The following is a 17,153-nucleotide window of genomic DNA, read 5'->3' as shown; positions in this document are numbered from 1 at the left end:
TACAGCCTCAACGCTTCCTCTCCTGTCCTGACTTTCAAGAGCAAACTGGCAAGTTTATCCAGAAGGGCCCTTAGCCTCGACTTCCCGACCTCAGGTTAGATGGACGAGACTAAAAAGTTAACCATAACTTTGGCCTCGTTACGGACACCGATGGGATTCGGCAGGAATAAGCAAACCGGATCAGCTCACGGGCGTCTCTTGGCTTCGCAAGGCATAAAGGTGTAAGGGCAGGAAACGAAGCGGCCAGGCGCCGAGCAGCTTTGCCACGGAGCATCCATCTCAAAATCCACCATCATCTTCCACTGCAGGGCAGGTGTGCCCAGCAGGCACAGCGGGCAGCAGGAGCACGCCAAGGCAGCCGCCGAGCGCATCGCGCACCCGGAGGAAGGCGTAAGCAGAGGCAAAGCACTCGGATAGTTTAGCCAGGCCAATTCCCCTCGCAGCAGCGGTTTGGCCCTGAGCAGAAACACGGAGATCGTGGCAGAGCCGAAAAGCCATGCCCAGGAGATGGCACGGGGACAACAGCAAGTCACAGCTTTCCGGGTGCGGGACAAGCGGGACACAACCAGGCTGCCTCACGCTTCCTCCCCTCGGTGGGATACTCTGTCGTCAGTGCTGTGGACACGGAGCTGCTCTGGGTACAGGGAAGCAGTGGCTGAAGTTAAATTTTACAGAATCCACAAGAATTTGTGTTAACCTCTCCCGATTCACATTCGAGGTGTTAGCGTTAGTAAAAGCACAGTCAGAACAAACATCGAATTTTCATTAAAAAGAACAAATTAAGAGAGAGAAGAATGACATATCCACAGATATTTCAGTGTTTTTTTTTTTTTAAAAAAAGCTATAAAGTAAAGGTATCCGGGGCAGTTAGTGCACCTGGATGTATCGTACCAGGAGCAGTGTCAAATTTTCGGGGATAATTTGACCCCTCACCCCCAATGAAATCAAGTCCTGAAACAAAAACAAAAAAAAAAGACAGACAACCAGTGAAATTTTGACTTCAAGAAGCGAAGGCCAGTTTCATTGCCACCACCTACACCAATCACATTGTACCTGTGGATATTGTTATTTTAAGGAGATGCCTGTGGCTACTAAAATGGGAACAAAACGACCACACACGACACAGGTGAACAGCACAGCTGCACGACATCGTAGTGCTAGAGGAAATTTGAGTTGTTCCGTCAGAAAAATCTGCAATTCCCCCCAACCATGCTCTAACCCACTTTGTTCCACAATTCCACAAAACACCAACATAGGAAAAAAAAAAAAAACACATAGAAGGCTGTTCAAACTAGACAGTTAAACTTCCAGCTCATCCACTCCCATCCCTTTTTCCTCCGGAGACAAGCGTGCTGCCTGCCCTTAACACATGCCTACGCTACTCCCCCCGGCATTTAAAACTCCATTTCTCAGGCATCAAGATGATGATCACTCAATCTGCTAGTGTTTTACAAAACCATGCTTATTTTTTTCCCCCCCTTTCAAAGCAGCTCTCAGTTTTCTGGAAAAAAAAAAACAAAAAACCAACACAAAACGACCCAACCAAAAAACCACCCAAACACAAACCAACCAAAAAAACTCTTCGCCAACGATGTGCAATAAAAAGTATCACGGTTTAGTTCTTATTTCTCTCTTTCCAAAGCTCTGTTTTTCAGCAATACAAGGAACATGGAAGAGGCGTAAAGCAGCATGAACATGGTGGTGAATGCTTCTTACAACCAAGACGTGGTATTTACTTGAATGCTCAAAAATCCTGAGAAAATAGTTGGACTTCATGGTGGCACAAGACTGCTCCACAAAAAAACCCACCCAACCACTCAGAACCCCCCCAGACAGACTACTTACGGTTCAGGATTGTCCCCTGCGGCTCCGTCCAGTGACCACACTGCAAAACCTGAGTTCACTGGTGTCTTACAATGGCACTCGACACAAAAAGTACCGTTTTTCCAACGCAAGAGAGCGTGCGAGGGTGGATGGCCATTCACGAGCCACCCGGGAAAGAAACATTTGCTTCAAGCATGGAAGTGATGAAGATTTCCTTCCAGCTAGCCTGCTGGAACAAGGTCTCATCCTACAGCAGTTGGAGCAGGATGACCATGGAAAGACGGAATGCTCTCCATACTAAAATCAAGAGCAAGATATCTGAACTCCAACTGATACTCTCTGGAGGATGCACCGAATATTGGGAGAACTTGCATGTGTTTTATCACGCTTCAGTTTATCAAAAAAGACTTTTCCAAAAGGGTGGCATGGTTTTGACTGGAAAACAAATGGAGGCAAGTGTTCCCGTGCCTCTGTTGAGCAGCAGCATGCACAAGCTCACATCAGATGATCCAGCTCCCAATTCCCAACATGTTCACTCTAACGGATGCAAAGGCACCTCCAGGTGCAAAGACACAGGGTCACTGCAATCCATCTCTGAACCAACGATCTCCGTTCCTCCATCTCTCAGCCAAAGGCCTTCCCAGAACCTCCCCAGTGCGACTGGAGGGACACAAAACCCACCTGCCCTCTAAACACAACGCAGCAGACATGCACATGAAGACCACTTACTTGTGCCATCATCTGGCTCAAAGCTGCCAGTGTTGTTCCACGTGTTGTTGGTGCTATTCCCGTAGTTCTCGTCCGTGCCAGTCGGCTCCGCGTAGTCAGCCGGGTTGAAAGTTCTGTAGGAAACATGAGGATGGAAACTTTTACTCCCTCTCCCTAAGCATCTTAGAAGCAACTGATTTTATTCAGACCACGACACATCTCAGAGTCTCAAAAGACAGTGCTCTGAGCAGAGGGATGCTTCAGCTACACTAACCATCCCGAATTTAAGTCAGCATGATGCAGTTTTGGCTTTATTAACCAAAAAAGCAAAATCAGAACACAAATGACTGATGCAAACAGCACTATTCACGCACAAGGATTTTTATTTTTGCTGTGGTTTGTACCAGTGACACTCACCCCATGCCTTGGGCAGAGAATCTTCCCCCTCGCCTTCCAGAGCCACCTGTAAAACACACGCACACACACACTGCTGAGCACCTCGTGGCTCTGCCTCACTGGGGAAAGACACGTTCCAACAACGTATGGAGTCCTGATGCCCCAAATACGAAAGTGGTGAGGATCTTCCCGAGTCGACGGCATTTCCAGCAGTGTCTTTGTATGCATGGGAATGACCTCAGCTGGCTGGCAGTATAACCAGCAACATGGTTCTAGGCTCAGAGGAGGTTTCCAGCTGGCACAGATCATAAGTACCAGACCCCAGGTTCCGATTTCTGCAGTGTGTGTCCTCAGCAACAACTCCTGAGCAGCACAGATTTTGTGGAAAAATGAATTTCTGCCACTGAGTGTTTAAAAATCAAGCCAAGTGTTTGCACAGCAACTGTGCCCAGAGACACACGTGCAAGAACAAAGAGGATCCAGATTCTGTGGCTAACAAGCAATCGGCCCACTTGCCAAATGATCACCTCTGTTTTTTTAACTTCCCAACCCTACACAATAAAGCCCTATTTTTTCCCAGCTCCGCAGACGGGATGTCAGAACTCGATACAGCTTCTGGCACGCTGAAGATGGGGAAGCGACGTGCAGGCACTAAGTGCAAGCACAACAACGGGAAAACCAAGCGCTTCTCTCCAGTTTGGCAATTCCTGCCCTAAAAGAGGCTTTCAAACCACACAGAGTTGAGAGAAACCCTGACATAATTCTTCTCTTTCCAACCCCCCGACCTCAAACCCCATGCGTACCTCGGCCTCGGCCGCGTCCCCGCCTCCCTCTTTCTGTGCCTCTTCCAGAAGATCCTCCACTCTTCCCACCGTCCAGTCCGTTCTCCTGGCCCCGGACTGAAAGACAGAAGAACACAGAGACAATTTCAAGACTCATCCTGCTGCTGGAGGACGCAAGACCAGACCTCAACGCCGGAGCGCGGCGGCTGTAAACGCTCCCGTAACTTTATTTAAGCCGCCGGAATTGAGGATATCACCCAGGGAATCGACTCGGGGGAGCACCAAACACATCGCCACAGGGGGATGGTTCTCCTCAAAGATACAGCTGCCCAAGAAGCTTTACTGGCAGCTTTCGTGCAGCACGGGGTGCCCGTGTGTGCACCGTGGCAGTGATGGGTGGTAGCAAAGGGCATGTCCATACACTCTCTTCCACGGCTGGCACCTCGCCCCCGCCGCGGCGGCCCGCCACGTCGTCTGTTGAAATCCCGATCCCTCTCCCGGTTTTCTTTGCTCTCTTCACTGGGTTCTGCCTGTCCGCTCTCCTTCTGGCCCGAGACACCCTTCTTCTTCCCGACCATTTCCCAGGAATGCTGAAGGTTGGCAGAGAGGAAAGAAGTTAATCGCCGTTCGATCGACGCCAGACGCAAACACACACGTATTTAAACATACTACAGAGAATACAACAAGGGTCTCCAAAAAAACGCTTTCCAGCTCAATTTCTTTTTTTCTTTAGAAGAGTCTGTCAGCCTACACATAGTATAGCTTTTTCCTTCAAGGAAAAGCTTTCTTACAGCTGACTGGCATGCAGTTTGAGGCAGCAGGAGATGAGTTATTCTATTTCTGCAAAGATCTACTAAACCCCTTAAATCGAGCGGGCATAATACTGGTTTGGGAGCTCTTGGAAAAACGTTCCACAGTGCTCTGCAGTCGACATGTCAGGGTCAGCTCTTCCCTCAGATGCAAAGCGATTCAACAAAACTCAGCAGCTCACAGGGACAGGAGTATCACCCAATTTATGCAACAGGCAAGTTCAAGTCATCCCAAGTTCAACTGTCAGAAGTTAAGCACGCCTCCAGCCCGCTGCTGTGAGCCCGCATCGGTTTTCTGACAGTCTGCAGCGTTTTCATACTCTTAAACTGACTGTTAGAACAATTAAAAATAGTCACAAGCCATTGACAAACACCTGAAGACACAACTGGCAGACAACAAAACAGCTGGCTTTGGGTGGCAACATGCAAGGACAGCGACAAAAAACCCACAGAGGCACAAACTGCCTTCAAATCCAAGGCTTCTGAAGTCTCTCTCCGTAAGGATCTGGCTCAGAAGGAAATTTAGAAAAATATTTACTTTGAATAGTGTGATTTTAAGCCAAATCTACCACAATGCTAAGATCACACCAGCTCCTTTGCTGTTGGAATTCAATACAGCACGTTATGAATAACCAGCTCAGCGGGTGAGCTGTCTTCATCAGCACCTGAATATCTCCGTAATTAGCAAGTTTCTTTCTTATCAGAAAATCTCCTTTTTGTGATTCCTGGTACAAGCTGAATTCAGGCCACCAGCAGCTCCCAGACCTCTGACCAACCACGCTCCGTGCCATGGGTACCAGCCCGCAGGCCCCCCATGGCACTGCAGCCTGCAGAAGTGGCACTCGAGGGCTTTGCTGTGCCAACTCGGCTCCTGCCTCCGCAAATCTTCCGCAGCGGCCGTGCCATGCCCTGCCAGCCTCACGCTGCCGGGCGTTTCGGCTGCTTGAATAAAACAGAGGTACCGCTACGTAACACGGTTTGCCCCACACCAGTCTGGATGTGCTTTCCATGAGCAACGTGTTTATCTGGGAAATGCAACTGCTGCAAGAGCAGGGGCTCGTTGTTTAACTGGAAGACACTGGGAATACAAGGGATATGGAGGAAAATACAGTCACGGCAGAGCTCAGCTTCAGCAACGCACATCCACATCATCCTCCTTTCTAAAATAATTTCCCAAAACAGCTACTTTGATCAGCTGTCAATGGAAAGGGCTCTCTAAAGGTAAGGAAAAACCCTTATGTGCTGTACTGAGCCTGGTCGGTGCCACAGCTGGCACAGCACCTGGCACGGGGAGCAGCTACGTCACACAGGATATCGTCTGTGGTGTCCAGCTCATCCATCTATTCTCAGGGCAAATAATGAGGAAAAAAACAGCTAATACATAATATTCTGAAGTGATATTTAGAGCCTTGACTCTACAGAGCTGGATCAGCTTCAGACAAACCAGGGTGCTGGGAGGACACGTTTGGTCAGCAGCAGTTTGGAGGGATCTGATGTTTGTTGGCTTTTTACTGGGCTGTAACAGAACTTACGCCCCTGCTGTCTTTGTCACGACATGAACGACATCCTGCACACCAGCGGAACCAGTTAGTTCCTCCTAGCTTGTTCCCAGAGCCGACTTTGGCTCTGCCTGAGCCAGGCATCTGTGTGAGCGACAGCGGTTGAGCCCAACTCCACAGAAAACAAGCAGCAGAGACCCTCAAAACGCTGGCATGGGCCCTGGCACACGAGCCACGCATCGCCGAGAGGCGAGAGCTGAGGGCCAGAGACACAAAGCTGCACCACTGCAGCAGAAAGGAACCACAGCTGGCACATTCTGGCCTTGCCACACAGCCCTCTGAGCCCCCGTGGGAAGAGATAAGCTACTTCACTCTCACGGCAGCGTGAAAGCGTACGTGGATGCCCCCATGCTGTTGTCAAAGCGCGTGGATCCAAGAGGAATGGGAAGTAAATGACTTATTGCCTTTTCCCCTCTATTCCTGCGGGCCCACTCGTACTCTGTGCCAGCCTACGGAGAGCAGCGTTCAGAAGCCAGGGCACCATCACACTCCACATGCTGTTTGCTGGTCGTTTCGGCTCTCGTTATCTAGACATTACTGCACGTCCTGTCTCCGAACACGCAGTCACACCGAGCTAGGCCTCACCAGATGTACAGGACCCAATCCTACCGTGTCCGGATTGCCCTCCAGCAGCACGTTGATGGCTCTGTTAACATCTCCGTTGCAGTCATGCAGAGCAATCACACACTCGTCCTGGTTCTTGCCCGTGATGTCGATCAGCTGCGGAGAAGACAACACCGTGGTCAGCATGTTCCAAAGCAAGAAGGCACCAAAACCTCTACGGATCTCTTAGGAGGCAAGCGAGTTAAATCCCGAACCAGAAAGCCTACAAAGAAATGTCAGGGTTTGGGAGTCTCCCCAGCTTAATTATGTCCCCTCCATGAGGAGTAACTGAGTGGGAATTTCTGAGTTACCCTTGTTTCACCGCAACCCAACCGACAACCTCTTTTTCTCAGGATAACACCGTTCCCCGTGTGCTGGGGAACAAGCCAGTCCAAAGAAATTCAGGGGGCAGCCAGACGTGTCTCTCCCACCCCCCCAGCATCACAATGCTCCCAACATCCATCTTGCCTTCCCGTCAGGGTTCACCCTCACTTTCCGCACTCACCTGTTTCACCTTCTCCTCAAAGTCAGCGTCGTTGTGGTCTGAAATCATCTGTGCAAGTCGAATCTGTTCCGCGGTGGCCTGAAGAGATGGAACGCAGGGAGAGAACGAGGAGGTTAGAGTGGTGCAATTCCAACAAACCTTCCACACCGCTTCCCTGAGATCTCTGGAAAGGAATCACTATGATGAAGAGGAGGCACAAACAAGGGGCAGGAAGAGGAAAGCTTCAAAGTCAGACAGAAGAGGAACAAGCTGACGACTGGCCGAGAGAGTTGGGGTTGTTCAGCCTGGAGAAGAGAAGGCTCTGGGGAGACCTTCCAGTATTTAAAGGTGGCCTAAAGGAAAGCTGGAGAGGGACTTTTCACAAGGGTGTGTAGTGATGGGACACACGGAAATGGCTTTAAACTGAAAGAGGGGAGATTTAGATCAGATCTAAGGAAGAAATTCTTCCCTCTGAGGGTGCTGAGGCACTGGACCAGGTTGCCCAGAGAAGTTGTAGCTGCCCCATCCCTGGCAGTGTTCCAGGCCAGGTTGGATGAGGTTTTGAGCAACCTGGTGCAGTGGAGGGTGTCCCTGCCCATGGCAGGGGGGTGGAACTGGATGATCCTGAAGGTCCCTTTGAACTCAAACCATTCTGTGATTCTATGATAAGCAAGGGGGGTCCGGAAGAAAAGGACGTACTTCTGGACGGCCTCACGGCACCGGGTGATAACTACCTAAGCCACGTCCATTTTGAGGCAGACCTCACCACCACCAGCACATCACGACCCACTGCAGGTGGCTTCCCAGCCACTTGCAGTCACGAAAGCAACCAGGGAATGGTCAGAGGGAAGTAAAACCAAATCTCAGCCTCGGCTCCTGCTCAGAGATGCCGACACGGAAATCCCACCACCAGTGGCTGCCCGAGGGACCCGGCTCTGCCAGCAGCACCCTGCCGCACGCGGGAAGCCCGGCCGGTCGCGGTGGGCCAGGTCTCCACCTCCCGCCTAACTGGTTTCCAGGGACGCTGCCCTTACCTGCGGCCGCTGCTTGTGCTGTGTCTGGCTTTGTGTCTGTGTCTGCTCCCAGCTGCCCCTGGCTCGGGTAGTGCCCACCGATGTCATCATTTACAGTATATACAAATAACAGTATTTACAAGGTAGAACTCTGCGGTGGGGCGGGGAAGGAGAGAGAACGGGCTGTTAGAGACCAACAACAAAAGGCAGCACCAAGACTGAGCAGTCCCGTGGGTGAGGCAGCCAGTAACGCCGGCACAGGGCTCCACCCTCCCCACCACTTCCCCAAAACCCACGGCAGGCCGGCCTGCCACCTCCACGTGTCCCAAAACTAAAGGGCCACCCGTGCTTCCCGAGGTTTCTCCACCGCTACCATGACCGAGCGCTCCAAATGAAACAGCACCTGCATCCAAGTGGCAGCGACTGGGACCCAGGGGCAGAAGGACGTGGGGTAAAGGGTGTAATGACTTGCTGCTAAAAACACACATTTCGGGGGCACGATTTGCCACCACCAGGGCTGTGAGAAGCTGTGGTGATCACGGAGCAAGGAACACTTGGAAAAAAGCTCTAAAGAAACTCCACTTTGAGAGCAGAACACTCCAGACACACCAGCTACTTCCCTTCTCCTTTCTTGCCTTCAAAGCAGGGCAGGGGAAGCAAAAACTCTCCAGTAACAAGTGGTGCTACAGGTTTGGGGGATATTGTTTAAAAAAAATACCACCTTTGTAGAAATGCCCATTTTCGCTTGCTTCAATTATTCCCCAGAACTGGAAACGTTAAGGTTTCTTCTACTGAGTGTTCTGGATTAAAAAATTACCAAAAAAAAAAGTGAACTAGATGTCAACAAGGACAGCCAGAACGTCGTTAGGTAGCTCCTTAAGGCAAAAAATCCCAGTAAGAGTCCAGACAACGGAGTGTCCAAAACATGGGGAGTTTTATAACCTCGCACCAGCCTGGATGGTCAGAAGAGGATCAGCATGGAGCAGTTTTGCCCTGCCTATCATCTCCTGGGCACAAGGGGTGCCAGGCACATCCCACGGCTCTGGGCAGGACTTGCTACTTCCGAGCCCCCAAAATCTCAGTAATCATAAATTTCTCATTTCCAGATTTTGTCAACAGGACTGCGACACCTTCCTCCACCGCAGCAGGGTCTGCTCCTGCTCCCTGCGTGGCACAGGGAGCCACAGACAGAAAATCCAGTCTGCAGGATACGAATCGGAACACCACCCGATGCCCACGCCACCACTCCCACCAACGCCCAGCGGGCACTTGCAGACAAGTTTTCGAACGCGACTGCTCCCACAGCATCCCACAAAACCTCAGAAGTTCACCCTTTGGGGCCACCCATGCCTTGTGACAAAACAGTTTTCCAGCTTTTCCACGGGTTTCTTAGCAGGGAACAATCCAGGCTGCCTGTGGGTCACCAGGAGCCCCCGTGGCGCGTGCCAGGGAGCGGATTTACGGAAGAGCACTGTGCCTGGCATCCCCCCCAGGCAGAGCAGCCGAAGTCTCCTGGCCACATCGCCATCCCATCCCATCCCTCCAGTGCTCCACACAGGTTTTCCCCACCATATTTATTGTCACTCTCCACGTCTCGCCCAGTTCCGAGCGTTTCACACGCAAACAAGTTGTCACATCAAACCAGTCTGGCAGCAGAACCACGGGCCCAGAGGGAAGGAATCCTGCACGTTGGCAGGAACTTAATCTGGGATTTCAACGGGACACAGTTCCAGCAGCAACCTTTGTGCAGTGCCTGGGCATTGTTCCACAGCTGCCACGCTCCGCTCTGCCCAGTTGCATTTCTGCCACTATCAAACCACACCGATTTTTCTCTTTTTCATGCAAAAAAACGCCAGAAAAACATCTCTTCAAGAAACACCACCAGGCCCTGACCCTGCCGAGACCCGGCCCCATGCGGTGCCAAGGGAAGAGGAGTCGGCTGCTGCTCGTTTATTCCTCAACTGTGTAACTCCAGCACAGCTCAGGGGCAAACCTTGGTTATCCCGACACTGGAAACGGAATTACACACAAGAACTACGTTCTGTGTAATGGAATTACACACAAGTAACAACAGCGAGAGCTTACTGGGTCAAAGTATTCACCAAAAGTGTTTTACTTCTTTTTTTTTTTTTCCTCTTTTTGAAAGAGCAAATCCACACAAATCCACCAAAATGGGTGTAATAAAGAGGCTGATTCTGGCCAAAGCAAACCGTGGCTGATCCACACCACAGAAACGGCGTTAAGCCAGGCTGGGGCTTCCGTTTCGGGACAACAGGCACGCGGCGCATTGGCACAGGATTTCGGGAAAACAAACAGCTTCCCAGCCACGGGGTGCAGTATCTTTTCTTCGAAGCAGCTGCTACCCCTTTTTGGGCGACACCGCCCCTCACCTTCCACGTCTAGAGAGAAGAAAGTCTTGGCTACACGGAACGGGAAGCGTGGAGCCTCCGGAAAAAGAGGTGATACAGAAACGTAAGGAACTGTCTGCTTTATTAGAAGTTTCAGGTAAGTTACAGCTTTAGAACAAGGATCTGTCGCTCACATCCGCTATCCCCGGCTGTGTCAGACCTGCTGGGCGAGTCCCAGCACGTCCCAGCCTCAGTTTCCCTCATCTGTTAAAACAGAAAATTGGTATTTCCATCCCCCTCCAACAAAGGGGCGCAAAGCTCCAAAGGAAAGGACAGCACAGGGCGAAGCATTCAGAACGCTTTTCCTGCAGCGCAGGGCAGAACAAGGACACGAAGGAGCCTGACGCTTCCTTCCCTTTCCTGGGAAATCGGTTTATCAGGGCTACGAGTTTTCCTCCGGAGCAAACAAACCCTGGCTGCAAACGGGATAATTCCCGCGTGTGCCGAGTACGAGGTTTTGGGGCAGCGCCCCCGGATGCACCACCAGAAACCCCAGTTCGGCGGCACTTCCCAGCGCGGCACTTTACTGGGAAGACCCACCAGCCGCCGCAGCCGTCTGGGACCGTGCGGGCGGAGCGCCCCGACGTCGCACGGAGGGAAGCGCCGTGCACCGGCCCCGGGGCAGCTCCGGGACCACCGAACCGGCACCGCCCGGGCGCTCTGCGTGCGCCGCGGAGCCCGCCTCGCACCGAGGGGCCGCCGCCGGTAACACCCCCCGGGGCGCTCCCGGAGGAACCCAGTCGCACGCGAGAAGCCCCGAGAGCGCGGCGGCAGCGGGGCAGCGCCACTCCTATTGTTACCGCCGGCAGCGGCGGCGCCGGGAGAGCCCCGGGAGCGCGGCGGGGCCGGAGCCGCCCGGTCCCGCGGCCCAGCGCTCCCGGCGGCCCAGCCCGCGGCACACAATGGGGGCGAGCGGGAGGGAACCGGGCAGCGAACCGGAGAGGGCCCGCGGGAGCCCTCGCGACGGCGCGGCGCCAGGCCGGGCCCACACCGGGGAGGCGGGCGAGCGCGGGCCGCTTCCGCCCTCATGGCCGCGGCCGCCATTCCCCCCCCTCCTCCTCCTCCTCCGCCCGCCCGCCCGCCCTCACCTGCGGCGGCGCCGCGCGCTACGCCAGCCCCCGGCTGCGGCCCGGCCCACTAGGCCGCGCGGGGCCCGGCGGGGCGCAGCGGCCGCCCCCGGCGCGTCCGGGCGGGCGGCGGCGGCGGGCCGGGCGGGGCGGCCGAGGGGCGCGCGGCGGCGGCGGAGGGGGAAGGGGGGGGGGCGGGATTTAAAGGGGCCGCGCGCAGTTACCGGAGCCGCCGCCGCCTCCGCGCAGCCAACTTTACCTGAGTCTCAGCACACTGACAACTACCAGCGCGCCCGCCCCATCACGTGACGGGGGCGCGGGGGCGGGGCCAGCGCGGCTTCACCCACGTGACGCGCGCGGTTTGCGGCGGGGATGGGGGGGGGGGGGGGGGAGCGCTCGGCTGGCGCTGCGCGCGGCGCGTCACGTGAGAGAGGCGCGCTTCTCCCTGTCACGTGGTGGGGGCGCGGAGTGGCTTCGGCGGCCGCCATGTTGTGCGGCCCCGGGCCGGGCCGGGGATGGCGGGGGCCGGCAGCAACTGGCTGTCCGGGGTCAACGTGGTGCTGGTGATGGCCTACGGCAGCCTGGTGAGCCGCGGGACCGGCGGGGCGGGGACGGGGTGTCCGTGGGGCCCCTGCGAGGCTGATCCTGGGGTGTCTGAGGGGCTCCCGTGGGCCCGGGGGTGTCCGCGGGGCTGGGCCGGGGGTGTCCGTGGGGCCCTTGCGAGGCTGATCCCGGGGGGTCCGTGGGGCTTCCATGGGGCCGGGGTACCCGTGGGGCTGGGCTGGGAGTGTCCGTGGGGCCGGAGTGCCTGGGGGGGCTCTGTGAGGCTGATCCCGGGGTGTCCGTCGGGCTCTCGTGGGACTGGGGTGTCCGTGGGGCTCTCGTGGGGGCGGGGTGTCTGTGGGGCTCTGTGAGGGTGATCCCGGGGTGTCCGTGGGGCTCCCGTGGAGCCGGGGTGTCCGTGGAGCCCCTGTGAGGGCGATCCCGGGGGTCCGTGGGGCTCTCGTGGGGCCGGGGTGTCCGTGGGCTCTGTGAGGCTGATCCCGGGGTGTCCGTGGGGTTCCGTGGGGCTCTCGTGGGGCCGGGGTGTCCGTGGGGCTCTGTGAGGGTGATCGCGGGGTGTCCGTGGGGCTCTCGTGGGGCCGGGGTGTCTGTGGGGCTCTGTGAGGGTGATCCCGGGGTGTCCGTGGGGCTCTCGTGGGGCCGGGATGTCCGTGGGCCCCTGTGAGGCTGATCCTGTCATGCCCACGGGGCTCCTGTGAAGCCGGGCCTGAAGTGTCAATCCAGCTCCAGCCCCGTGTCCTGGGGTATCCATGGAGAATTCCCATGGAGCCAGACTTGGGGCCCCCACGGGGCCAGGCTGTGGTGCCGGTGGGGTCCCGGCATCTGTGGGCAGGGAGAGGACATGAGTAAGAGCCCCTGTGCAGACTGGGGTGTTGGTGGGGCCGGGCTGGGGCTCCATGGGGCTCCTGGTGGGCTGAACTGGTACCTCTGTGCTTGAGGGGTCTGTGGGGCGCTGGGGTGCCCGTGGGGTTTGGAACAGGCTGACCGTGAGACCCCCCCGGGGTGCTGCTCGGTGCGCCTGACCCCTGTCCCCGCCATGGCGCGCCAGGTCTTCGTGCTGCTGTTCATCTTCGTCAAACGACAGATTATGCGCTTCGCCATGAAGTCCCGCCGCGGCCCCCACGTGCCCGTCGGACAGCACGCGCCCAAGGTGGGTGCGCGCAGCCCCGTGGCGGGGCCGTGTCCTCCCTCCCCTGCGCCCACGCGCCCACCCGTGCCCGGCGGGGCAGGCAGAGTCCGCTTCAAAATCAGACCTCTCCAGGGGCTCAGCGTGGTGACGGATGGTTGGAGAGGGGCGGGCTTGTTTTGGAGGACCCCAGGACATCCCTGTTGTCATCCTTGTGATCCCACAAACAAAGCCAGTGCTCTGTGAATGTTGTTTTTTCCTGGCTGTGCAGGATTTAAAGGAAGAAATCGACATCCGACTGTCCAGGGTGCAGGACATCAAGTACGAGCCACGGCTGTTAGCTGAGGACGACAGCAGGCTTCTGCAGCTGGAGACACAAGGTACCCTCTCTCTCCCACTCAGAGGCCACCAGAGACACCATCCAGTGCTGGTCCCACTGCCGCAGGGCGTTCCCCTGTTCCGAGTCGCGTCGCTGGCCTCCCGCAGCTGTCCCGTCGGCGAGCTGGCACGAGATGGTGTCTCTGCGCGCGGCTTTCCCCACCGCCCTCCCGCTGCCAGGCTTTGCAGAGCTTTCAGCTGGGGTTTTCTGTTTGCCAGGCTGCTATAACTACCTGTACAGGATGAAGGCGCTGGATGCCATCAGAACATCTGGTAAGGGAGCTCAGGGCAGGAGTGGGAGGGGAAGGGTGGAGAGAGACGTGGGTGGAGGAAATAAGGGTGTGGCGTGTTGGCCAGCAGCCTCGTGGTGAAGCTCGAGGTCCACGTTTGAGAAGAGCAGTCACTTTTGGGTCACACCGGCGCTGGCGGCCCGGGGATCGGCTCTGCTAACGTGCTGGGAGCGGTTGGCAAAGGGAGGCAGCTCCAGCCCCGTGTCCCGGGGTATCCGTGGGGAGCTCCTGCGGAGCCAGACTCGGGGCCTCCATGGGGCTGGGCTGCGGTGCCAGTGGGGTCCCGGCGTCTGTGGGCAGGGAGAGGACATGGATAGGAGCCTCTGTGCAGGCTGGGGTGTTGGTGGGGCCAGCTGTGTGTGGCGGGAAATTTAAGGAGCCGCCAACGTCTGGCATCGTGGGTGGACACAAGCGTTTCCACCTGTGCTTCAGCCACTGGTTTTGTGCCTCTTGGTGTTCCAGAAATCCCGTTTCACGCAGAGGGCCGCTACCCAAAGTCTTTAATAGGGAAGAACTTCTGTGCCTACCTGCTGGAACTGCGGAATACCAGCACCTCCTTCAAGGGCATCCGCAAAGCCTTGATCGACACCTTGCTGGATGGGTACGAGAGTGCCCGCTACGGCACCGGGGTAAGCCCTGGTGCCACATTGCCTGGCCCCTGCGGCGGTGCCTGATGGCTGGACCGAGGCTGCGCTGTAACCTCAGCCGGGTTTTCCATGATCTTTTCTGTTTATGTCCAGGTCTTTGGGAAACCGGAATACCTGAAGTATCAGGATGCTCTGAATGAGCTGGCGAACATGTGAGTGTTGTTGCCCGGGCGTGTGGCTGGGGTGCGCTGGTGGCTTCTTGGGCCCAAGCAGCCCATCGTGGAGGCTTGAACAGAGATGGGTTTGGGGCTGTTTGTGCCCGTCTGTCCTTCCAGGTTCACTCACTCCTGACAGCCCATCCGTTAACGCGTTTTTGGGTTTCTACTCAATCACAATCTATGTACCTGCTCCTGCTGGCTGCTTCGAGCCAGGGACCTCAGCCAGGCTCCGTGCCTGGCACTTGCAGAAGCGCCAGCCTTGGTTTTCCAACGGCAGTGAGCACTGTTGCCCTGAGGGCAGAGCTGCCACATGTTGGACAGACCAATGTGATGGTCGAGTGGCTCCTCCAGGGTGGAGCTGTGACGGTGCCCTCTCCTCTTCCTGCAGGACCAAGGCCCGGGGTGGCAGCAGCCAGCGGCAGCACCAGTCAGCAGCGAAGGACCTCACCCTCTCCCCCGAAGTCTCTAACCCCGCCACCATCCAGGTCACCTACCTGCCTTCCAACCAGAAGAGCAAACGTGCCAAACACTTCCTGGAGCTGAAGAGCTTCAAGGACAACTACAACACGCTGGAGAGCACCCTGTGAGCTGCACAGGGAGCACTGCTCCAGGGACCTGCCGCCAGCGGAGCCCCTTGCTGGGTGCAGCCGGTGTTTTTCGCCGTGGCTCGGCTTGCAGGCAGTGTTGGGATCTCGGCTCTCCCTCTGGCACGGCGTTGGAGATGGCGTTGGAGATGGCGCTCATCCCTCGCCAGGAGCCTGTTCCGAAGCAGCGTGCCCGCCTGCTGAACCCGAACGGGATCGGCCCGTCCGGCCTCCCTCACCGCAGGCGTGGGACATGCTTCAGGCTTGAGGCTTTGAGTCCGGCAACTCTTGGAGCCCCGGCCCTGTGAATAAACTGGTCAGCTTTAGCTTATTTATGAACGACATGGATGCCAGTCAGCCTTCTCCCCCACCTGTCTTCTTTCCCCGGGACGGTCAGCGGGGGCCGGTGTTGTCCGTCCGTCCTGTCTGTGTGGGTGTTGGGCTCTGGAGCCGCTCGTCTCTTCTTTCCAAAGGGTCAATGCTCTTTTCCATGTGGCACCATCGCTGCCTGCTGCTCTCAGCCAGGCATGCCCGGCCTGCCTGCGTGCCCGGGCCGTGCACCAGGGTGCCTGGACGGAGTGTAAATAGTTTGGTGGCTGAGGTGCCTCTTTGGGCTGTGGTTTCTACTCGGTTTTTTTTTTTTTTTCTCCTGCAACTGGGCATTTGGGGACGTCTTGGGCAGACAAATACCAGCTTCGAATGTTCCTGTCTGTCCTGCCAAGGGGGTGTTTCCTCCCACTCTCACCAGCGCCTCGTGTGCCAGTGGCTGCCGAGCCCCTGGGGGTGAAAGCTCGCGGCCCCCAACTTGACGTCTGTGTCCTGCCAGCGCCCGCTGCTCGCCAGTCACCGCAGCGTGTACTGCATGGGGTGGGGACCCCCGCCCCTCGACTGGGCCTCTGCACTCTTTTTAATTGCTGTTTAATAAAACGACAGTTACCCCGAGCGGGATGCGTGCCGTTGGCCTCTGGCTGCGGGGAGCTCTTCCCCGCCGGATCCAGGGATCCCGTGTCTGTCCCTGCGCAGCCGCCGCGGTGAGCGGGGTGTTGTTGGCATGGCTGGCGCGGAGGATGGTTGCGGGGTCCCTGTCGCACCGGCCGTGGCAGTGGCAAGCAGCCGGACCCCCTCGCTGTGGCAGGAGGAGGTGGGATCAGGGAGAAGGTGGCTGTCCTGGGGGTCCCAGCAGCAGCTGGGGACAGTGAGGTGGAGTGACCCCCTCATGTGGGTTAAACTCCGGAGCCCCCAAACGCGTTTCCATGGTTGCAGCTCCTGACAAAGCCTGTGCGAGGCTGCCTGAGGGGCAGAGCCAGCAAAGGGATCCCTGGGGGCCGAACCCCCTGTGCTGAGGGGCAGCAGGTGAGGGGGAACCCTGGCACGGGGTGACCTGGGACCCAGCCCTGCGGGCCGGCAGAGGGAGCAGGCGCTGGTGTCCTCCTGGCACCCCATCTTGCCCACCCAGTGTCCTCGCAGCTGTGGGCAGGTGCTGCAGCAGAGCATGGAGTTGGGGTTGCACCTTGCTGGTGAGGCCGGGCAAGGGTTGGGCATGGCTGGGTGCACCCAGCCCTGTGCTGCCAGGGTTAAGTGCCCCCCTCATCCTGCTCCAGCACCACATCCTGGGGATCGTGTGTCCCAGCACTGGAGAGCTGGGGGGATGGTGGGGTTCAGCACCAGCTCCTGTGCCTAGCAGGTCCACTGAGCTGCCCTGCGCCAGGTTCTCCAGGATGAGTTACCAGTAGTGCCAGCGGGAGCTGCACCA

General features: G+C 56.9%; 2 protein-coding genes across 8 annotated transcripts in view; one reads left to right on the top strand and one right to left on the bottom strand.

Moving 5' to 3' along the window:
• The window catches only part of UBAP2L (ubiquitin associated protein 2 like), a 29,629-nt gene extending 17,680 nt beyond the window's left edge, over positions 1–11,949 (bottom strand). For 2 of the 4 annotated variants that reach the window (XM_086628427.1, XM_086628428.1), the window contains exons 1-9: positions 11,913–11,949; positions 8,200–8,329; positions 7,187–7,264; positions 6,688–6,798; positions 4,132–4,300; positions 3,732–3,827; positions 2,950–2,995; positions 2,554–2,666; positions 877–951 (exon numbers count right to left, since the gene is read on the bottom strand). In XM_086628427.1, the coding sequence (XP_086484553.1) occupies positions 877–951; positions 2,554–2,666; positions 2,950–2,995; positions 3,732–3,827; positions 4,132–4,300; positions 6,688–6,798; positions 7,187–7,264; positions 8,200–8,289 (778 nt within the window). In that variant the 5' untranslated portion in view covers positions 8,290–8,329; positions 11,913–11,949. The remainder of the gene's footprint in view (positions 1–876; positions 952–2,553; positions 2,667–2,949; positions 2,996–3,731; positions 3,828–4,131; positions 4,301–6,687; positions 6,799–7,186; positions 7,265–8,199; positions 8,330–11,912) is intronic. The other 2 variants (XM_086628429.1, XM_086628430.1) reach the window with 2 other exon arrangements.
• A 194-nt stretch (positions 11,950–12,143) lies between these two features.
• Positions 12,144–15,441, top strand: LTAP1 (lipid transport auxiliary protein 1). Of its 4 annotated transcripts, none has more exons than XM_086628326.1 (7): positions 12,144–12,237; positions 13,266–13,367; positions 13,615–13,723; positions 14,052–14,060; positions 14,474–14,640; positions 14,752–14,810; positions 15,205–15,441. In XM_086628326.1, exons 1-7 carry the CDS (start codon positions 12,169–12,171, stop codon positions 15,401–15,403), a joined length of 714 nt encoding a protein of 237 aa, XP_086484452.1. In that variant the 5' UTR covers positions 12,144–12,168; the 3' UTR covers positions 15,404–15,441. The 4 variants fall into 4 exon arrangements, with proteins under 4 accessions (XP_086484452.1, XP_086484451.1, XP_086484454.1 ...); XM_086628325.1 differs by lacking the exon at positions 14,052–14,060 and adding an exon at positions 13,941–13,994; XM_086628328.1 differs by lacking the exon at positions 13,266–13,367.
• Positions 15,442–17,153: the final 1,712 nt, after the last annotated feature.

The sequence above is a fragment of the Tauraco erythrolophus genome, chromosome 30 (assembly GCF_009769465.1).
Source record: "Tauraco erythrolophus isolate bTauEry1 chromosome 30, bTauEry1.pri, whole genome shotgun sequence".
NCBI classification, from domain to species: Eukaryota; Metazoa; Chordata; class Aves; order Musophagiformes; family Musophagidae; genus Tauraco; species Tauraco erythrolophus.
This window is presented reverse-complemented; position numbering and strand designations above follow the sequence as displayed.